This window comes from Coenobita brevimanus, chromosome 71 (genome assembly GCF_032717465.1).
Source record: "Coenobita brevimanus isolate Jiangsu-jjx chromosome 71, ASM3271746v2, whole genome shotgun sequence".
NCBI classification, from domain to species: Eukaryota; Metazoa; Arthropoda; class Malacostraca; order Decapoda; family Coenobitidae; genus Coenobita; species Coenobita brevimanus.
The window spans coordinates 31648924-31672872 of NC_137024.1; the positions used below are offsets into that span (position 1 = coordinate 31648924).

The 23949-nt window shown below is 40.6% G+C and overlaps 4 protein-coding genes across 4 annotated transcripts; all 4 read left to right on the forward strand.

Moving 5' to 3' along the window:
* Nucleotides 1-965: 965 nt before the first annotated feature.
* Nucleotides 966-2132, forward strand: LOC145406732 (uncharacterized). Its single transcript, XM_080277829.1, has 2 exons — nucleotides 966-1147; nucleotides 1919-2132. The coding sequence occupies exons 1-2, from the start codon at nucleotides 966-968 to the stop codon at nucleotides 2130-2132; spliced, it is 396 nt and encodes a 131-aa protein (XP_080133955.1).
* Nucleotides 2133-7621: 5489 nt separating this feature from the next.
* On the forward strand, nucleotides 7622-8810 carry LOC145406733 (uncharacterized). Its single transcript, XM_080277830.1, has 2 exons — nucleotides 7622-7803; nucleotides 8597-8810. Exons 1-2 carry the CDS (start codon nucleotides 7622-7624, stop codon nucleotides 8808-8810), a joined length of 396 nt encoding a protein of 131 aa, XP_080133956.1.
* A 5514-nt stretch (nucleotides 8811-14324) lies between these two features.
* LOC145406734 (uncharacterized) lies at nucleotides 14325-15525 on the forward strand. The gene is made up of 2 exons (XM_080277831.1): nucleotides 14325-14506; nucleotides 15312-15525. Exons 1-2 carry the CDS (start codon nucleotides 14325-14327, stop codon nucleotides 15523-15525), a joined length of 396 nt encoding a protein of 131 aa, XP_080133957.1.
* Nucleotides 15526-21043: 5518 nt separating this feature from the next.
* On the forward strand, nucleotides 21044-22238 carry LOC145406735 (uncharacterized). The gene is made up of 2 exons (XM_080277833.1): nucleotides 21044-21225; nucleotides 22025-22238. Exons 1-2 carry the CDS (start codon nucleotides 21044-21046, stop codon nucleotides 22236-22238), a joined length of 396 nt encoding a protein of 131 aa, XP_080133959.1.
* The last annotated feature ends 1711 nt before the right edge of the window (nucleotides 22239-23949 follow it).

Below are 23949 nucleotides of genomic sequence, written 5' to 3' on the forward strand. Positions count from 1 at the left end.
TTTACAGGAAAAAATAAATAAATAAATAAATAATAATAAATTATTGTTATCGTTGGCCACTTTATTACGGAAACTGCCAAACTCAATTCCGACAAAACCAGGTGCAATACTCATAGTAGGCCTCCCGGTAACAGCTTCAAAGCACTCTTGTATCGGCTTAGAGCAGGAAGAAAGAATTAATCAAAGGTGCAAATGGCAGATAACGTAAGATAAACCACTGTTGATCAAAAAACTTCCTCAGAGAAAAAATCTTACAGAAGCACTGTAAGCATGGCAGAAATGTGTTAATTTTATTTTTAAGAAATCAAGGCAGTATCGTTTCGATAATAATGTATGTGCGTATTTGGTAAAATCATCATCATCATCATCATAATCATCTAATCCTGTGTTGCCCCATGAGAAAGGTAGGAGCCCGGGGCTAGGCAAGTTGGTCCTGACATTTAACATAAGGGTGACCAGCTTCACTCATCCCTGAGTAGCATTACGTGAGCAATAAACCCCAACCATCTCTTGGATATAAACCTGCACAGGCTCAATACGGCTGGAGCACGATCATTGCCCACTAAACCAATGGGCGACATATCTTGCTTATTCAGTCCTTGCAATACTGTTTATGTGGGATCAGGTAGTGACCAGTCAGAGTTACTGGCGGAGAGGATGCCAGGTGGAAATCCCTGAATCTTTCCTTTTGTGGAAGCGACGTAGAAGTCACAGAACCTCTCCAGAGGGAACGAGGCTAAGTGGCTGATACTCCCTTTGTCAAACCTTAAACCCATAGTGTTATCAGCCATAGTGTTACAATCGTTGTGCTGTCGTTAGATGTCAGTTTTAACAAAAAATTCAAGTTTTATGAGGCTGACATGACAAATGCTAGGACCCGCTGGTCTAGGCTGCGCTGAAGCTCACACAATTGATCGTAATCTCCTGCAAAGGTTTTGGCGGTGTTGCTGAGTACGGCGGTGGTGATGGCGGCGGCAGTTGGCTATGGCCGTGATGGAGGCGGTGGTGGTGGCGGTGGTGGTGACGGTGCTGGGGTAGGACACTTCCATCCTCCCCGGTACGACTTCGAATACGACGTCAACGCCCCCTCCTACGGCACCTTCTACGGCCACCAGGAGGAGAGGAACAATGACGATACCACTGGAAGGTTAGATATGATGAGAGATAAGGAAAAGCTACTATATTACAAACTAACCGGGCACTCATTGGAGCGCATCTCTCCGATAAGGGCAACGTAATATCCAAACCGCTATTCAGAATGGGTTAGGTTCTCTCAACACTGATTAGAGTTTTGCAAAAGGTGTTTTTCAAACCCAGAATCTGTAGCAAGATCCAGAATGGTCCCCAAAATTTGTTGATTGTTCCCTGGGACATGTGCTATCTCCCCACCAAATTTGGCTGAAACCTCTCTTTTAGTTTTTGAGTAATCCTGCTAACAGACAAGCGAAGGAACAAACAAACAAACAAACAGGGGTCAAAACATACTCTCTTGCCGAAGAGACATACAGAGATTTTGGTGATGCCAAGAGTGAGAGTGAGAATGAGAAATACTGGAAAATTGTGAGTTTAAAAAATAAAAAAAAATTGAAACAAGAAAAAAAAAACTGAAACAATAGAGAGAGAGAGAGAGAGAGAGAGAGAGAGAGAGAGAGAGAGAGAGAGTGTGTGTGTGTGTGTGTGTGTGTGTGTGTGTGTGTGTGTGTGTGTGTAACAGTAACTTATTACTCCGCCGTAAACGAATATTGAAATTATTGTAACTTATGATTCAATAGTGAATGATTCATCTTTAACTGTAATTCATCAACAACGTTGATCTATAATACGCCTTTGTATTGACATCTCAGAAATTATAGGTCACATGAGACGTAAATAACTATAATAATCTGCTGACTTAATCCCGCCGTTTTCCCGCCAACAGATACTACGTGCAGCTTCCAGATGGCCGAAGACTCACCGTGGATTATTTCGTGGACCTCTGGGGTTACCATCCTACCCTCACTTACGAGGGCGTGGCGCGATTCCCTAGAGGCCCTCGCGGCGGCAGTGGTGGTGGTGGCGGCGGCGGAGGTGGGGGTGGCGGCAGCGGTCCCGGAGGCAAGGGCAGAGATGGCAAAGGCAAATCATACTACTAGTTCCTCATCCAGTCACCGCGGCAAACACTCACGAAACTCATATTTACATGAGACTCAGTTCACATCTCAGTTTATGTTTATGAATGGGATAAGCTTTAGCTCTTAACACGAACATAATACTCTCACTGAATGTGCAATACTCGGATTTGAACCGAATTTTGACCGAACTCAAACCTCTCCGAATCAAACGACACCCACTCCATCATCCTCACTTTCCTATCCGTTAACTTCACAGACGTTCGTACATGGGTTGAATTCATAATTCATTGCGCCATTTTACACTTTTTATGTGTGTGTGTCCTTTGTAGCAGCCTTCACACCATCTAAGCAACATACTATGCTTCACGTAATGGGAAAACAAATAAACCTACACTTTCTGCCATTGTCTTGTTACTTTGTCATAGTTCATAGGCTACTTTACATGAAATTCACATCAAGCAGCCACCTTTCTGCTAAACATACCGCTACTATATTGTAAACCAAGTCCAAATACAATACACTACCTTCCTGCTGAACATACAGCCACTATATTATAAACCAGTCCAAATACAATACACTGTCGTCTTTCGTATCATATTTCTGTTTATATGTCTTTGCTAAAGAGTTCTTCCTGTTAGTTATTATTTTAATTTTTTGTTGTATTTTCTAAACTGCAAAGAGAAAATAACGAAAAAATAAACTATAAAGAGCATTTGTATATTTTAGTTTTTTTTTTTGGTCCAAAACTGAATAAAATACAATGTACTACAAATATTGCGTTTATCAATAATACGTATCCAGACACATACATACATGTCACCATATACGAAAATATATTCACAGTGAAATATACTGGACAATGGTATCCACATCGGTTCCCTGAAGACCGCTGTGCCCATCGTTGGTGTGACGTGTGTGTGTGGTCAGTGTCGTGTCGAGGGGTGGAAGTGAGCACAGGACCCACTGAGTAAGAGTGGGCTGGCAAAGCCACGGGTGCGGCAGATCCACCAAATGAGGTGGCACGGGTCTGACCGTGGGGTTTGAGTGCTTGGAGTGAACCAGAATGGCGCGGCTTACCTCAACACTCAGGCGATGTTGACGCGTGTCTACAAGTATCGTTAATATCCAGTATGAGCCATTAGAAATATGGCACATGCAAGAATCCAGGCAGCTGTGGAGGGACGAACTAGTATTTGGCTAGGGTATCCAGAAATACAGAAAATTCAAACAATCAAGGCAAAGGTTGGGAGGAGAATACCGAAAGGTAAATAAAAGAAGATGAGGAATGACCATTGAGGACATTACAAGATAATATAAAGACTCAAAAGAATTCTAGGAGAGCCTGAGCAGTGTCAAACGCACACCAAAAGAACTACACCAGTATATGAAAAACTGAAACTGATGGAATGTCTATGAAGAGAGAGAGAGAGAGAGAGAGAGAGAGAGAGAGAGAGAGAGAGAGGTGAGGGGGGAGACGAAATTTAAAGAAAACATTGGCGAAAGTATACAATATATCAAACGAAGAAAAGCAGGAAACTGATGAAGGTACAGAATATATGAAACACAATTATTTAAGTGACAATCTTAATAGGCTATCACCATATCCCACAGTAGATCTATCACGACTCAGAGAAAAGAATCCACCGAAGAGAATATTATCTTTATGACAATAAAAAGACGATTAAAGAATTAAAAAGAAAAATGCAACAGGGGACAGTATTATATCAATAAAAGTTGTAGCAAACCTGCCTGATATACTTATATACATATTATGTAATATATTCAATGCACCACTGTTAGCGGGGTACTTTCCCAACCATTTCAAACGAAGCTTTATCGAGCTTATTTCCAATCAAGGCACATCATTAGACAAACCCACTGAATATAAGAAACACCATGGAAAATATTTGAGAAGATTGTAAATAATCATTTAAGAAATGCTCTTTAAGGTCAAAATCTGTTTCATGAAGACCAGTATGGTAACAGCAAAAGTATCGGTACAGGAGATAACAACAAAAACGCTACGTAGCAAAGAACAATGTTGCACTGTATTAAGAGATGTTGCCAAAGCCTTCGACCATGTCTGGCATAATGGAATAAAATATAAAATTCTTAACGAAGGATTGCCTATCCTCTATGAGAAAATTCTTTATAACTTTGTGGGGGAAAGAGTAGCTACGATAAGAACAGATAACTTTATGGGAGTACAGTTTAAACAAAAATGTGCTGTTCCCCAGGGTAGCTCTCTGTCTCCCACTTTGGTATTATGTATGAGCGACCTGCCTGAAGCAAGACCTGGCTGCAAAAATGTTACCTACTCTGATTACATTACCCAAGAAATTACTTAGCAAGATAAAGAAAATAGACAGGGTAAAGAAAATTATCAGGATAAAGCAAATTAACGCACACAAAAACAATGGAAACTGAAAACCAATGTCAATAAGTTATAATAATATCATTAGTGAAGAAAAACAGGGGACATAATTACTGATGGAGAGATCATTGATTATGCACAGGTAGGTACTCATCGGGGCCAAAAGATAAACAGAAATGGAATAATAAATCATGTTAAAATACCGTGCCTCGGACAGAATTGGTGCTAACAAAGCTTAACATTTTGAGAGATTATATTTTCCAACAAACTTAATAATACCATGACTAATAACTTTAGCAATACCTGTTGTCGAGTATCCTCCCTACTATTCCACAAAATTAGCAAAACACAATTACTGCATCTACATAGACTGTAAAACAAGGCAATTAGAATGGCGCTCACCCAATAACTACTCAACAAATGTACCAGAAAATCAAATGAAGCCCAATTAACATCAAATTACACACAATAGCAACTACTGTAGAGTATGAAAAATGACTGAAGAATAAGACCACGACTTACTTCAAACACTATATACATAACTACGAAGGAGATAATGTGCACAATGGTTTCCAAGGTTATTAGAAATATTTAATAATGAACCAAAACCTAGACATTTCTACACAGATTAAAAACTATTAGTCATGCCTAAAAGGACGTTATATTATCAGGGACAGACACTGGTTGAGACGGAGAACTTAAGATCAACAAATCTCTTGAAAGAATGTGCGAGTGTTTGTGTGAATACAAATGAGTGAAAAGAAATTGAGGAAAGACAGTCCATAGCCATAAATGCGTGAAGGTGGATCACTTAACCAATATATGAATATTGAGATCTGGACATTTGTGTTTCGATCATTTATTGTTTAATAATCATCCATAGAACCATCACCAGAGGATTACCAAGCCTCTAAAGTACACACTGTATGCATCATGGTGTATAAGAGCAAGGAACCACAACGACTCTGTACGAATCGCGTTCACATCCCGATCAGCTGTGCCATAATTGTCGCTTGGAATCCAGTCGTTACAGACGTTATATATAAAGTGCTTCCAGATACAATGTCCTCTAATAACACGGCATTCATTGTTATTATTCTTATTTTAAATGTATGCCTGCTGTCAACAAGTCCAGCGGGGTAGCGTCAGAAAACAGGACAACACAACCCGATTCAGTGACACTGAGACTCACAAGTATTGTACGTAATGATGTACACAAACCAATATAAACCATCCACGAGCAGGTCCCGCTGATTGACGCCTTACCCCATACAGATGACATAAAACTATGACACTCAGACACAACCAGCACAACACTTCCACTTTCACATGTATTGCTCTCACTAGAGACACACCATCCTTTTTCATACTTGGCCATCATGAGGACGGTTTCATTCTGGCTATTACTCTCCCTTCGAGAAGATCACGTCCTGCAGTTTGCCACATACGCTCTGATACACATACATATATAAGCCAAGGACATGGCGGTGGCGTGGCAGTGTAGTATATAAGGCCGCGGTGGGGTGTTACAGGCAGCAGTCTCAGCTCAGCAGGCAAGGGAAGTGCGGCAGTCATGAAGGTACCAACACTTGGCACACTATTATCATGCACTTATATGCCTTACTAACACTTCCTCCTTTGCCACATTGTTTCTGTAGATCGATCGATTATAATTTCTAGTATATTTATTTGCGAAACAACGTCTAAATTAAACATGGATAAATAGCGAACAAAAACACACTGATATTCAGATTGACAATATAAATCTGTCAGAGATTATTCGGAGCCTCGCACGCCTACAAGGATATAACCCAGAACCGGCATTCTGTTCAGTCTAGAACATACAGTTTCCTCACATCAACCACGAGTGAACCGTTCATAACACTTTTCTATTCAGTCAGTTACAACCTGGGAGGAATTATATCTATGCAACATCGTTATGGTTCCTGTGAAAATGAACACACGAACTCCAGTTGTCTACAGGTTTCCTCCAGATTATTTTTTTCAGTAATACATTAAGCATCATGTCACGTTTTGTTTTCTTTGGGTATGATACGGGGTAATGTTTTCACCATACGAAGTATTTCCATAGGTTCTCATGAGGCTGGTGTCATCTAGAACAGCGCTCCTGAGCTATATTTTTATTGTTCAAAGTCTGTTTGAAAGTGCATTTTACAGGAAAAAATAAATAAATAAATAAATAATAATAAATTATTGTTATCGTTGGCCACTTTATTACGGAAACTGCCAAACTCAATTCCGACAAAACCAGGTGCAATACTCATAGTAGGCCTCCCGGTAACAGCTTCAAAGCACTCTTGTATCGGCTTAGAGCAGGAAGAAAGAATTAATCAAAGGTGCAAATGGCAGATAACGTAAGATAAACCACTGTTGATCAAAAAACTTCCTCAGAGAAAAAATCTTACAGAAGCACTGTAAGCATGGCAGAAATGTGTTAATTTTATTTTTAAGAAATCAAGGCAGTATCGTTTCGATAATAATGTATGTGCGTATTTGGTAAAATCATCATCATCATCATCATAATCATCTAATCCTGTGTTGCCCCATGAGAAAGGTAGGAGCCCGGGGCTAGGCAAGTTGGTCCTGACATTTAACATAAGGGTGACCAGCTTCACTCATCCCTGAGTAGCATTACGTGAGCAATAAACCCCAACCACCTCTTGGATATAAACCTGCACAGGCTCAATACGGCTGGAGCACGATCATTGCCCACTAAACCAATGGGCGACATATCTTGCTTATTCAGTCCTTGCAATACTGTTTATGTGGGATCAGGTAGTGACCAGTCAGAGTTACTGGCGGAGAGGATGCCAGGTGGAAATCCCTGAATCTTTCCTTTTGTGGAAGCGACGTAGAAGTCACAGAACCTCTCCAGAGGGAACAAGGCTAAGTGGCTGATACTCCCTTTGTCAAACCTTAAACCCATAGTGTTATCAGCCATAGTGTTACAATCGTTGTGCTGTCGTTAGATGTCAGTTTTAACAAAAAATTCAAGTTTTATGAGGCTGACATGACAAATGCTAGGACCCGCTGGTCTAGGCTGCGCTGAAGCTCACACAATTGATCGTAATCTCCTGCAAAGGTTTTGGCGGTGTTGCTGAGTACGGCGGTGGTGATGGCGGCGGCAGTTGGCTATGGCCGTGATGGAGGCGGTGGTGGTGGCGGTGGTGGTGACGGTGCTGGGGTAGGACACTTCCATCCTCCCCGGTACGACTTCGAATACGACGTCAACGCCCCCTCCTACGGCACCTTCTACGGCCACCAGGAGGAGAGGAACAATGACGATACCACTGGAAGGTTAGATATGATGAGAGATAAGGAAAAGCTACTATATTACAAACTAACCGGGCACTCATTGGAGCGCATCTCTCCGATAAGGGCAACGTAATATCCAAACCGCTATTCAGAATGGGTTAGGTTCTCTCAACACTGATTAGAGTTTTGCAAAAGGTGTTTTTCAAACCCAGAATCTGTAGCAAGATCCAGAATGGTCCCCAAAATTTGTTGATTGTTCCCTGGGACATGTGCTATCTCCCCACCAAATTTGGCTGAAACCTCTCTTTTAGTTTTTGAGTAATCCTGCTAACAGACAAGCGAAGGAACAAACAAACAAACAAACAGGGGTCAAAACATACTCTCTTGCCGAAGAGACATACAGAGATTTTGGTGATGCCAAGAGTGAGAGTGAGAATGAGAAATACTGGAAAATTGTGAGTTAAAAAAAAAAAAAAAAATGAAACGAGAGGAAAAAAAAAACTCTGAAACAATAAAGAGAGAGAGAGAGAGAGAGAGAGAGAGAGAGAGAGAGAGAGAGAGTGAGTGAGAGAGAGAGAGAGTGTGTGTGTGTGTGTGTGTGTGTGTGTGTGTGTGTGTGTGTGTGTAACAGTAACTTATTACTCCGCCGTAAACGAATATTGAAATTATTGTAACTTATGATTCAATAGTGAATGATTCATCTTTAACTGTAATTCATCAACAACGTTGATCTATAATACGCCTTTGTATTGACATCTCAGAAATTATAGGTCACATGAGACGTAAATAACTATAATAATCTGCTGACTTAATCCCGCCGTTTTCCCGCCAACAGATACTACGTGCAGCTTCCAGATGGCCGAAGACTCACCGTGGATTATTTCGTGGACCTCTGGGGTTACCATCCTACCCTCACTTACGAGGGCGTGGCGCGATTCCCTAGAGGCCCTCGCGGCGGCAGTGGTGGTGGTGGCGGCGGCGGAGGTGGGGGTGGCGGCAGCGGTCCCGGAGGCAAGGGCAGAGATGGCAAAGGCAAATCATACTACTAGTTCCTCATCCAGTCACCGCGGCAAACACTCACGAAACTCATATTTACATGAGACTCAGTTCACATCTCAGTTTATGTTTATGAATGGGATAAGCTTTAGCTCTTAACACGAACATAATACTCTCACTGAATGTGCAATACTCGGATTTGAACCGAATTTTGACCGAACTCAAACCTCTCCGAATCAAACGACACCCACTCCATCATCCTCACTTTCCTATCCGTTAGCTTCACAGACGTTCGTACATGGGTTGAATTCATAATTCATTGCGCCATTTTACACTTTTTATGTGTGTGTGTCCTTTGTAGCAGCCTTCACACCATCTAAGCAACATACTATGCTTCACGTAATGGGAAAACAAATAAACCTACACTTTCTGCCATTGTCTTGTTACTTTGTCATAGTTCATAGGCTACTTTACATGAAATTCACATCAAGCAGCCACCTTTCTGCTAAACATACCGCTACTATATTGTAAACCAAGTCCAAATACAATACACTACCTTCCTGCTGAACATACAGCCACTATATTATAAACCAGTCCAAATACAATACACTGTCGTCTTTCGTATCATATTTCTGTTTATATGTCTTGTCTTTCGTATCATATTTCTGTTTATATGTCTTTGCTAAAGAGTTCTTCCTGTTAGTTATTATTTTAATTTTTTGTTGTATTTTCTAAACTGCAAAGAGAAAATAACGAAAAAATAAACTATAAAGAGCATTTGTATATTTTAGTTTTTTTTTTTTTTTTTGGTCCAAAACTGAATAAAATACAATGTACTACAAATATTGCGTTTATCAATAATACGTATCCAGACACATACATACATGTCACCATATACGAAAATATATTCACAGTGAAATATACTGGACAATGGTATCCACATCGGTTCCCTGAAGACCGCTGTGCCCATCGTTGGTGTGACGTGTGTGTGTGGTCAGTGTCGTGTCGAGGGGTGGAAGTGAGCACAGGACCCACTGAGTAAGAGTGGGCTGGCAAAGCCACGGGTGCGGCAGATCCACCAAATGAGGTGGCACGGGTCTGACCGTGGGGTTTGAGTGCTTGGAGTGAACCAGAATGGCGCGGCTTACCTCAACACTCAGGCGATGTTGACGCGTGTCTACAAGTATCGTTAATATCCAGTATGAGCCATTAGAAATATGGCACATGCAAGAATCCAGGCAGCTGTGGAGGGACGAACTAGTATTTGGCTAGGGTATCCAGAAATACAGAAAATTCAAACAATCAAGGCAAAGGTTGGGAGGAGAATACCGAAAGGTAAATAAAAGAAGATGAGGAATGACCATTGAGGACATTACAAGATAATATAAAGACTCAAAAGAATTCTAGGAGAGCCTGAGCAGTGTCAAACGCACACCAAAAGAACTACACCAGTATATGAAAAACTGAAACTGATGGAATGTCTATGAAGAGAGAGAGAGAGAGAGAGAGAGAGAGAGAGTGAGGGGGGAGACGAAATTTAAAGAAAACATTGGCGAAAGTATACAATATATCAAACGAAGAAAAGCAGGAAACTGATGAAGGTACAGAATATATGAAACACAATTATTTAAGTGACAATCTTAATAGGCTATCACCATATCCCACAGTAGATCTATCACGACTCAGAGAAAAGAATCCACCGAAGAGAATATTATCTTTATGACAATAAAAAGACGATTAAAGAATTAAAAAGAAAAATGCAACAGGGGACAGTATTATATCAATAAAAGTTGTAGCAAACCTGCCTGATATACTTATATACATATTATGTAATATATTCAATGCACCACTGTTAGCGGGGTACTTTCCCAACCATTTCAAACGAAGCTTTATCGAGCTTATTTCCAATCAAGGCACATCATTAGACAAACCCACTGAATATAAGAAACACCATGGAAAATATTTGAGAAGATTGTAAATAATCATTTAAGAAATGCTCTTTAAGGTCAAAATCTGTTTCATGAAGACCAGTATGGTAACAGCAAAAGTATCGGTACAGGAGATAACAACAAAAACGCTACGTAGCAAAGAACAATGTTGCACTGTATTAAGAGATGTTGCCAAAGCCTTCGACCATGTCTGGCATAATGGAATAAAATATAAAATTCTTAACGAAGGATTGCCTATCCTCTATGAGAAAATTCTTTATAACTTTGTGGGGGAAAGAGTAGCTACGATAAGAACAGATAACTTTATGGGAGTACAGTTTAAACAAAAATGTGCTGTTCCCCAGGGTAGCTCTCTGTCTCCCACTTTGGTATTATGTATGAGCGACCTGCCTGAAGCAAGACCTGGCTGCAAAAATGTTACCTACTCTGATTACATTACCCAAGAAATTACTTAGCAAGATAAAGAAAATAGACAGGGTAAAGAAAATTATCAGGATAAAGCAAATTAACGCACACAAAAACAATGGAAACTGAAAACCAATGTCAATAAGTTATAATAATATCATTAGTGAAGAAAAACAGGGGACATAATTACTGATGGAGAGATCATTGATTATGCACAGGTAGGTACTCATCGGGGCCAAAAGATAAACAGAAATGGAATAATAAATCATGTTAAAATACCGTGCCTCGGACAGAATTGGTGCTAACAAAGCTTAACATTTTGAGAGATTATATTTTCCAACAAACTTAATAATACCATGACTAATAACTTTAGCAATACCTGTTGTCGAGTATCCTCCCTACTATTCCACAAAATTAGCAAAACACAATTACTGCATCTACATAGACTGTAAAACAAGGCAATTAGAATGGCGCTCACCCAATAACTACTCAACAAATGTACCAGAAAATCAAATGAAGCCCAATTAACATCAAATTACACACAATAGCAACTACTGTAGAGTATGAAAAATGACTGAAGAATAAGACCACGACTTACTTCAAACACTATATACATAACTACGAAGGAGATAATGTGCACAATGGTTTCCAAGGTTATTAGAAATATTTAATAATGAACCAAAACCTAGACATTTCTACACAGATTAAAAACTATTAGTCATGCCTAAAAGGACGTTATATTATCAGGGACAGACACTGGTTGAGACGGAGAACTTAAGATCAACAAATCTCTTGAAAGAATGTGCGAGTGTTTGTGTGAATACAAATGAGTGAAAAGAAATTGAGGAAAGACAGTCCATAGCCATAAATGCGTGAAGGTGGATCACTTAACCAATATATGAATATTGAGATCTGGACATTTGTGTTTCGATCATTTATTGTTTAATAATCATCCATAGAACCATCACCAGAGGATTACCAAGCCTCTAAAGTACACACTGTATGCATCATGGTGTATAAGAGCAAGGAACCACAACGACTCTGTACGAATCGCGTTCACATCCCGATCAGCTGTGCCATAATTGTCGCTTGGAATCCAGTCGTTACAGACGTTATATATAAAGTGCTTCCAGATACAATGTCCTCTAATAACACGGCATTCATTGTTATTATTCTTATTTTAAATGTATGCCTGCTGTCAACAAGTCCAGCGGGGTAGCGTCAGAAAACAGGACAACACAACCCGATTCAGTGACACTGAGACTCACAAGTATTGTACGTAATGATGTACACAAACCAATATAAACCATCCACGAGCAGGTCCCGCTGATTGACGCCTTACCCCATACAGATGACATAAAACTATGACACTCAGACACAACCAGCACAACACTTCCACTTTCACATGTATTGCTCTCACTAGAGACACACCATCCTTTTTCATACTTGGCCATCATGAGGACGGTTTCATTCTGGCTATTACTCTCCCTTCGAGAAGATCACGTCCTGCAGTTTGCCACATACGCTCTGATACACATACATATATAAGCCAAGGACATGGCGGTGGCGTGGCAGTGTAGTATATAAGGCCGCGGTGGGGTGTTACAGGCAGCAGTCTCAGCTCAGCAGGCAAGGGAAGTGCGGCAGTCATGAAGGTACCAACACTTGGCACACTATTATCATGCACTTATATGCCTTACTAACACTTCCTCCTTTGCCACATTGTTTCTGTAGATCGATCGATTATAATTTCTAGTATATTTATTTGCGAAACAACGTCTAAATTAAACATGGATAAATAGCGAACAAAAACACACTGATATTCAGATTGACAATATAAATCTGTCAGAGATTATTCGGAGCCTCGCACGCCTACAAGGATATAACCCAGAACCGGCATTCTGTTCAGTCTAGAACATACAGTTTCCTCACATCAACCACGAGTGAACCGTTCATAACACTTTTCTATTCAGTCAGTTACAACCTGGGAGGAATTATATCTATGCAACATCGTTATGGTTCCTGTGAAAATGAACACACGAACTCCAGTTGTCTACAGGTTTCCTCCAGATTATTTTTTTTCAGTAATACATTAAGCATCATGTCACGTTTTGTTTTCTTTGGGTATGATACGGGGTAATGTTTTCACCATACGAAGTATTTCCATAGGTTCTCATGAGGCTGGTGTCATCTAGAACAGCGCTCCTGAGCTATATTTTTATTGTTCAAAGTCTGTTTGAAAGTGCATTTTACAGGAAAAAATAAATAAATAAATAAATAATAATAAATTATTGTTATCGTTGGCCACTTTATTACGGAAACTGCCAAACTCAATTCCGACAAAACCAGGTGCAATACTCATAGTAGGCCTCCCGGTAACAGCTTCAAAGCACTCTTGTATCGGCTTAGAGCAGGAAGAAAGAATTAATCAAAGGTGCAAATGGCAGATAACGTAAGATAAACCACTGTTGATCAAAAAACTTCCTCAGAGAAAAAATCTTACAGAAGCACTGTAAGCATGGCAGAAATGTGTTAATTTTATTTTTAAGAAATCAAGGCAGTATCGTTTCGATAATAATGTATGTGCGTATTTGGTAAAATCATCATCATCATCATCATAATCATCTAATCCTGTGTTGCCCCATGAGAAAGGTAGGAGCCCGGGGCTAGGCAAGTTGGTCCTGACATTTAACATAAGGGTGACCAGCTTCACTCATCCCTGAGTAGCATTACGTGAGCAATAAACCCCAACCATCTCTTGGATATAAACCTGCACAGGCTCAATACGGCTGGAGCACGATCATTGCCCACTAAACCAATGGGCGACATATCTTGCTTATTCAGTCCTTGCAATACTGTTTATGTGGGATCAGGTAGTGACCAGTCAGAGTTACTGGCGGAGAGGATGCCAGGTGGAAATCCCTGAATCTTTCCTTTTGTGGAAGCGACGTAGAAGTCACAGAACCTCTCCAGAGGGAACGAGGCTAAGTGGCTGATACTCCCTTTGTCAAACCTTAAACCCATAGTGTTATCAGCCATAGTGTTACAATCGTTGTGCTGTCGTTAGATGTCAGTTTTAACAAAAAATTCAAGTTTTATGAGGCTGACATGACAAATGCTAGGACCCGCTGGTCTAGGCTGCGCTGAAGCTCACACAATTGATCGTAATCTCCTGCAAAGGTTTTGGCGGTGTTGCTGAGTACGGCGGTGGTGATGGCGGCGGCAGTTGGCTATGGCCGTGATGGAGGCGGTGGTGGTGGCGGTGGTGGTGACGGTGCTGGGGTAGGACACTTCCATCCTCCCCGGTACGACTTCGAATACGACGTCAACGCCCCCTCCTACGGCACCTTCTACGGCCACCAGGAGGAGAGGAACAATGACGATACCACTGGAAGGTTAGATATGATGAGAGATAAGGAAAAGCTACTATATTACAAACTAACCGGGCACTCATTGGAGCGCATCTCTCCGATAAGGGCAACGTAATATCCAAACCGCTATTCAGAATGGGTTAGGTTCTCTCAACACTGATTAGAGTTTTGCAAAAGGTGTTTTTCAAACCCAGAATCTGTAGCAAGATCCAGAATGGTCCCCAAAATTTGTTGATTGTTCCCTGGGACATGTGCTATCTCCCCACCAAATTTGGCTGAAACCTCTCTTTTAGTTTTTGAGTAATCCTGCTAACAGACAAGCGAAGGAACAAACAAACAAACAAACAGGGGTCAAAACATACTCTCTTGCCGAAGAGACATACAGAGATTTTGGTGATGCCAAGAGTGAGAGTGAGAATGAGATGTACTGGAAAATTGTGACAGTTAAAAAAAAAAAAAAAAAAAAAGACTGAAACGAGAGAAAAAAAAAAATCTCTGAAACAATAGAGAGAGAGAGAGAGAGAGAGAGAGTGAGTGAGAGAGAGAGAGAGAGAGAGAGAGAGAGAGAGAGAGAGAGAGTGTTTGTGTGTGTGTGTGTGTGTGTGTGTGTGTGTGTGTGTAACAGTAACTTATTACTCCGCCGTAAACGAATATTGAAATTATTGTAACTTATGATTCAATAGTGAATGATTCATCTTTAACTGTAATTCATCAACAACGTTGATCTATAATACGCCTTTGTATTGACATCTCAGAAATTATAGGTCACATGAGACGTAAATAACTATAATAATCTGCTGACTTAATCCCGCCGTTTTCCCGCCAACAGATACTACGTGCAGCTTCCAGATGGCCGAAGACTCACCGTGGATTATTTCGTGGACCTCTGGGGTTACCATCCTACCCTCACTTACGAGGGCGTGGCGCGATTCCCTAGAGGCCCTCGCGGCGGCAGTGGTGGTGGTGGCGGCGGCGGAGGTGGGGGTGGCGGCAGCGGTCCCGGAGGCAAGGGCAGAGATGGCAAAGGCAAATCATACTACTAGTTCCTCATCCAGTCACCGCGGCAAACACTCACGAAACTCATATTTACATGAGACTCAGTTCACATCTCAGTTTATGTTTATGAATGGGATAAGCTTTAGCTCTTAACACGAACATAATACTCTCACTGAATGTGCAATACTCGGATTTGAACCGAATTTTGACCGAACTCAAACCTCTCCGAATCAAACGACACCCACTCCATCATCCTCACTTTCCTATCCGTTAACTTCACAGACGTTCGTACATGGGTTGAATTCATAATTCATTGCGCCATTTTACACTTTTTATGTGTGTGTGTGTCCTTTGTAGCAGCCTTCACACCATCTAAGCAACATACTATGCTTCACGTAATGGGAAAACAAATAAACCTACACTTTCTGCCATTGTCTTGTTACTTTGTCATAGTTCATAGGCTACTTTACATGAAATTCACATCAAGCAGCCACCTTTCTGCTAAACATACCGCTACTATATTGTAAACCAAGTCCAAATACAATACACTACCTTCCTGCTGAACATACAGCCACTATATTATAAACCAGTCCAAATACAATACACTGTCGTCTTTCGTATCATATTTCTGTTTATATGTCTTTGCTAAAGAGTTCTTCCTGTTAGTTATTATTTTAATTTTTTGTTGTATTTTCTAAACTGCAAAGAGAAAATAACGAAAAAATAAACTATAAAGAGCATTTGTATATTTTAGTTTTTTTTTTGGTCCAAAACTGAATAAAATACAATGTACTACAAATATTGCGTTTATCAATAATACGTATCCAGACACATACATACATGTCACCATATACGAAAATATATTCACAGTGAAATATACTGGACAATGGTATCCACATCGGTTCCCTGAAGACCGCTGTGCCCATCGTTGGTGTGACGTGTGTGTGTGGTCAGTGTCGTGTCGAGGGGTGGAAGTGAGCACAGGACCCACTGAGTAAGAGTGGGCTGGCAAAGCCACGGGTGCGGCAGATCCACCAAATGAGGTGGCACGGGTCTGACCGTGGGGTTTGAGTGCTTGGAGTGAACCAGAATGGCGCGGCTTACCTCAACACTCAGGCGATGTTGACGCGTGTCTACAAGTATCGTTAATATCCAGTATGAGCCATTAGAAATATGGCACATGCAAGAATCCAGGCAGCTGTGGAGGGACGAACTAGTATTTGGCTAGGGTATCCAGAAATACAGAAAATTCAAACAATCAAGGCAAAGGTTGGGAGGAGAATACCGAAAGGTAAATAAAAGAAGATGAGGAATGACCATTGAGGACATTACAAGATAATATAAAGACTCAAAAGAATTCTAGGAGAGCCTGAGCAGTGTCAAACGCACACCAAAAGAACTACACCAGTATATGAAAAACTGAAACTGATGGAATGTCTATGAAGAGAGAGAGAGAGAGAGAGAGAGAGAGAGAGAGAGAGAGAGAGAGAGAGAGAAAGAGAAAGAGAGAGAGAGAGGTGAGGGGGGAGACGAAATTTAAAGAAAACATTGGCGAAAGTATACAATATATCAAACGAAAAAAAACAGGAAACTGATGAAGGTACATAATATATGAAACACAATTATTTAAGTGACAATCTTAATAGGCTATCACCATATCCCACAGTAGATCTATCACGACTCAGAGAAAAGAATCCACCGAAGAGAATATTATCTTTATGACAATAAAAAGACGATTAAAGAATTAAAAAGAAAAATGCAACAGGGGACAGTATTATATCAATAAAAGTTGTAGCAAACCTGCCTGATATACTTATATACATATTATGTAATATATTCAATGCACCACTGTTAGCGGGGTACTTTCCCAACCATTTCAAACGAAGCTTTATCGAGCTTATTTCCAATCAAGGCACATCATTAGACAAACCCACTGAATATAAGAAACACCATGGAAAATATTTGAGAAGATTGTAAATAATCATTTAAGAAATGCTCTTTAAGGTCAAAATCTGTTTCATGAAGACCAGTATGGTAACAGCAAAAGTATCGGTACAGGAGATAACAACAAAAACGCTACGTAGCAAAGAACAATGTTGCACTGTATTAAGAGATGTTGCCAAAGCCTTCGACCATGTCTGGCATAATGGAATAAAATATAAAATTCTTAACGAAGGATTGCCTATCCTCTATGAGAAAATTCTTTATAACTTTGTGGGGGAAAGAGTAGCTACGATAAGAACAGATAACTTTATGGGAGTACAGTTTAAACAAAAATGTGCTGTTCCCCAGGGTAGCTCTCTGTCTCCCACTTTGGTATTATGTATGAGCGACCTGCCTGAAGCAAGACCTGGCTGCAAAAATGTTACCTACTCTGATTACATTACCCAAGAAATTACTTAGCAAGATAAAGAAAATAGACAGGGTAAAGAAAATTATCAGGATAAAGCAAATTAACGCACACAAAAACAATGGAAACTGAAAACCAATGTCAATAAGTTATAATAATATCATTAGTGAAGAAAAACAGGGGACATAATTACTGATGGAGAGATCATTGATTATGCACAGGTAGGTACTCATCGGGGCCAAAAGATAAACAGAAATGGAATAATAAATCATGTTAAAATACCGTGCCTCGGACAGAATTGGTGCTAACAAAGCTTAACATTTTGAGAGATTATATTTTCCAACAAACTTAATAATACCATGACTAATAACTTTAGCAATACCTGTTGTCGAGTATCCTCCCTACTATTCCACAAAATTAGCAAAACACAATTACTGCATCTACATAGACTGTAAAACAAGGCAATTAGAATGGCGCTCACCCAATAACTACTCAACAAATGTACCAGAAAATCAAATGAAGCCCAATTAACATCAAATTACACACAATAGCAACTACTGTAGAGTATGAAAAATGACTGAAGAATAAGACCACGACTTACTTCAAACACTATATACATAACTACGAAGGAGATAATGTGCACAATGGTTTCCAAGGTTATTAGAAATATTTAATAATGAACCAAAACCTAGACATTTCTACACAGATTAAAAACTATTAGTCATGCCTAAAAGGACGTTATATTATCAGGGACAGACACTGGTTGAGACGGAGAACTTAAGATCAACAAATCTCTTGAAAGAATGTGCGAGTGTTTGTGTGAATACAAATGAGTGAAAAGAAATTGAGGAAAGACAGTCCATAGCCATAAATGCGTGAAGGTGGATCACTTAACCAATATATGAATATTGAGATCTGGACATTTGTGTTTCGATCATTTATTGTTTAATAATCATCCATAGAACCATCACCAGAGGATTACCAAGCCTCTAAAGTACACACTGTATGCATCATGGTGTATAAGAGCAAGGAACCACAACGACTCTGTACGAATCGCGTTCACATCCCGATCAGCTGTGCCATAATTGTCGCTTGGAATCCAGTCGTTACAGACGTTATATATAAAGTGCTTCCAGATACAATGTCCTCTAATAACACGGCATTCATTGTTATTATTCTTATTTTAAATGTATGCCTGCTGTCAACAAGTCCAGCGGGGTAGCGTCAGAAAACAGGACAACACAACCCGATTCAGTGACACTGAGACTCACAAGTATTGTACGTAATGATGTACACAAACCAATATAAACCATCCACGAGCAGGTCCCGCTGATTGACGCCTTACCCCATACAGATGACATAAAACTATGACACTCAGACACAACCAGCACAACACTTCCACTTTCACATGTATTGCTCTCACTAGAGACACACCATCCTTTTTCATACTTGGCCATCATGAGGACGGTTTCATTCTGGCTATTACTCTCCCTTCGAGAAGATCACGTCCTGCAGTTTGCCACATACGCTCTGATACACATACATATATAAGCCAAGGACATGGCGGTGGCGTGGCAGTGTAGTATATAAGGCCGCGGTGGGGTGTTACAGGCAGCAGTCTCAGCTCAGCAGGCAAGGGAAGTGCGGCAGTCATGAAGGTACCAACACTTGGCACACTATTATCATGCACTTATATGCCTTACTAACACTTCCTCCTTTGCCACATTGTTTCTGTAGATCGATCGATTATAATTTCTAGTATATTTATTTGCGAAACAACGTCTAAATTAAACATGGATAAATAGCGAACAAAAACACACTGATATTCAGATTGACAATATAAATCTGTCAGAGATTATTCGGAGCCTCGCACGCCTACAAGGATATAACCCAGAACCGGCATTCTGTTCAGTCTAGAACATACAGTTTCCTCACATCAACCACGAGTGAACCGTTCATAACACTTTTCTATTCAGTCAGTTACAACCTGGGAGGAATTATATCTATGCAACATCGTTATGGTTCCTGTGAAAATGAACACACGAACTCCAGTTGTCTACAGGTTTCCTCCAGATTATTTTTTTCAGTAATACATTAAGCATCATGTCACGTTTTGTTTTCTTTGGGTATGATACGGGGTAATGTTTTCACCATACGAAGTATTTCCATAGGTTCTCATGAGGCTGGTGTCATCTAGAACAGCGCTCCTGAGCTATATTTTTATTGTTCAAAGTCTGTTTGAAAGTGCATTTTACAGGAAAAAATAAATAAATAAATAAATAATAATAAATTATTGTTATCGTTGGCCACTTTATTACGGAAACTGCCAAACTCAATTCCGACAAAACCAGGTGCAATACTCATAGTAGGCCTCCCGGTAACAGCTTCAAAGCACTCTTGTATCGGCTTAGAGCAGGAAGAAAGAATTAATCAAAGGTGCAAATGGCAGATAACGTAAGATAAACCACTGTTGATCAAAAAACTTCCTCAGAGAAAAAATCTTACAGAAGCACTGTAAGCATGGCAGAAATGTGTTAATTTTATTTTTAAGAAATCAAGGCAGTATCGTTTCGATAATAATGTATGTGCGTATTTGGTAAAATCATCATCATCATCATCATAATCATCTAATCCTGTGTTGCCCCATGAGAAAGGTAGGAGCCCGGGGCTAGGCAAGTTGGTCCTGACATTTAACATAAGGGTGACCAGCTTCACTCATCCCTGAGTAGCATTACGTGAGCAATAAACCCCAACCACCTCTTGGATATAAACCTGCACAGGCTCAATACGGCTGGAGCACGATCATTACCCACTAAACCAATGGGCGACATATCTTGCTTATTCAGTCCTTGCAATACTGTTTATGTGGGATCAGGTAGTGACCAGTCAGAGTTACTGGCGGAGAGGATGCCAGGTGGAAATCCCTGAATCTTTCCTTTTGTGGAAGCGACGTAGAAGTCACAGAACCTCTCCAGAGGGAACGAGGCTAAGTGGCTGATACTCCCTTTGTCAAACCTTAAACCCATAGTGTTATCAGCCATAGTGTTACAATCGTTGTGCTGTCGTTAGATGTCAGTTTTAACAAAAAATTCAAGTTTTATGAGGCTGACATGACAAATGCTAGGACCCGCTGGTCTAGGCTGCGCTGAAGCTCACACAATTGATCGTAATCTCCTGCAAAGGTTTTGGCGGTGTTGCTGAGTACGGCGGTGGTGATGGCGGCGGCAGTTGGCTATGGCCGTGATGGAGGCGGTGGTGGTGGCGGTGGTGGTGACGGTGCTGGGGTAGGACACTTCCATCCTCCCCGGTACGACTTCGAATACGACGTCAACGCCCCCTCCTACGGCACCTTCTACGGCCACCAGGAGGAGAGGAACAATGACGATACCACTGGAAGGTTAGATATGATGAGAGATAAGGAAAAGCTACTATATTACAAACTAACCGGGCACTCATTGGAGCGCATCTCTCCGATAAGGGCAACGTAATATCCAAACCGCTATTCAGAATGGGTTAGGTTCTCTCAACACTGATTAGAGTTTTGCAAAAGGTGTTTTTCAAACCCAGAATCTGTAGCAAGATCCAGAATGGTCCCCAAAACTTGTTGATTGTTCCCTGGGACATGTGCTATCTCCCCACCAAATTTGGCTGAAACCTCTCTTTTAGTTTTTGAGTAATCCTGCTAACAGACAAGCGAAGGAACAAACAAACAAACAAACAGGGGTCAAAACATACTCTCTTGCCGAAGAGACATACAGAGATTTTGGTGATGCCAAGAGTGAGAGTGAGAATGAGAAATACTGGAAAATTGTGACAGTTAAAAAAAAAAAAAATAAAAAAAAGATTGAAACGAGAAAAAAAATTTTTTGAAACAATAGAGAGAGAGAGAGAGAGAGAGAGAGAGAGAGAGAGAGAGAGAGAGAGAGAGAGAGAGAGAGAGAGAGAGAGTGTGTGTGTGTGTGTGTGTGTGTGTGTGTGTGTGTGTGTAACAGTAACTTATTACTCCGCCGTAAACGAATATTGAAATTATTGTAACTTATGATTCAATAGTGAATGATTCATCTTTAACTGTAATTCATCAACAACGTTGATCTATAATACGCCTTTGTATTGACATCTCAGAAATTATAGGTCACATGAGACGTAAATAACTATAATAATCTGCTGACTTAATCCCGCCGTTTTCCCGCCAACAGATACTACGTGCAGCTTCCAGATGGCCGAAGACTCACCGTGGATTATTTCGTGGACCTCTGGGGTTACCATCCTACCCTCACTTACGAGGGCGTGGCGCGATTCCCTAGAGGCCCTCGCGGCGGCAGTGGTGGTGGTGGCGGCGGCGGAGGTGGGGGTGGCGGCAGCGGTCCCGGAGGCAAGGGCAGAGATGGCAAAGGCAAATCATACTACTAGTTCCTCATCCAGTCACCGCGGCAAACACTCACGAAACTCATATTTACATGAGACTCAGTTCACATCTCAGTTTATGTTTATGAATGGGATAAGCTTTAGCTCTTAACACGAACATAATACTCTCACTGAATGTGCAATACTCGGATTTGAACCGAATTTTGACCGAACTCAAACCTCTCCGAATCAAACGACACCCACTCCATCATCCTCACTTTCCTATCCGTTAACTTCACAGACGTTCGTACATGGGTTGAATTCATAATTCATTGCGCCATTTTACACTTTTTATGTGTGTGTGTGTCCTTTGTAGCAGCCTTCACACCATCTAAGCAACATACTATGCTTCACGTAATGGGAAAACAAATAAACCTACACTTTCTGCCATTGTCTTGTTACTTTGTCATAGTTCATAGGCTACTTTACATGAAATTCACATCAAGCAGCCACCTTTCTGCTAAACATACCGCTACTATATTGTAAACCAAGTCCAAATACAATACACTACCTTCCTGCTGAACATACAGCCACTATATTATAAACCAGTCCAAATACAATACACTGTCGTCTTTCGTATCATATTTCTGTTTATATGTCTTTGCTAAAGAGTTCTTCCTGTTAGTTATTATTTTAATTTTTTGTTGTATTTTCTAAACTGCAAAGAGAAAATAACGAAAAAATAAACTATAAAGAGCATTTGTATATTTTAGTTTTTTTTTTGGTCCAAAACTGAATAAAATACAATGTACTACAAATATTGCGTTTATCAATAATACGTATCCAGACACATACATACATGTCACCATATACGAAAATATATTCACAGTGAAATATACTGGACAATGGTATCCACATCGGTTCCCTGAAGACCGCTGTGCCCATCGTTGGTGTGACGTGTGTGTGTGGTCAGTGTCGTGTCGAGGGGTGGAAGTGAGCACAGGACCCACTGAGTAAGAGTGGGCTGGCAAAGCCACGGGTGCGGCAGATCCACCAAATGAGGTGGCACGGGTCTGACCGTGGGGTTTGAGTGCTTGGAGTGAACCAGAATGGCGCGGCTTACCTCAACACTCAGGCGATGTTGACGCGTGTCTACAAGTATCGTTAATATCCAGTATGAGCCATTAGAAATATGGCACATGCAAGAATCCAGGCAGCTGTGGAGGGACGAACTAGTATTTGGCTAGGGTATCCAGAAATACAGAAAATTCAAACAATCAAGGCAAAGGTTGGGAGGAGAATACCGAAAGGTAAATAAAAGAAGATGAGGAATGACCATTGAGGACATTACAAGATAATATAAAGACTCAAAAGAATTCTAGGAGAGCCTGAGCAGTGTCAAACGCACACCAAAAGAACTACACCAGTATATGAAAAACTGAAACTGATGGAATGTCTATGAAGAGAGAGAGAGAGAGAGAGAGAGAGAGAGAGAGAGAGAGAGAGAGAGAGAGAGAGAGAGAGAGAGAGAGAGAGAGAGAGAGAGAGAGAGAGAGGTGAGGGGGGAGACGAAATTTAAAGAAAACATTGGCGAAAGTATACAATATATCAAACGAAGAAAACCAGGAAACTGATGAAGGTACAGAATATATGAAACACAATTATTTAAGTGACAATCTTAATAGGCTATCACCATATCCCACAGTAGATCTATCACGACTCAGAGAAAAGAATCCACCGAAGAGAATATTATCTTTATGACAATAAAAAGACGATT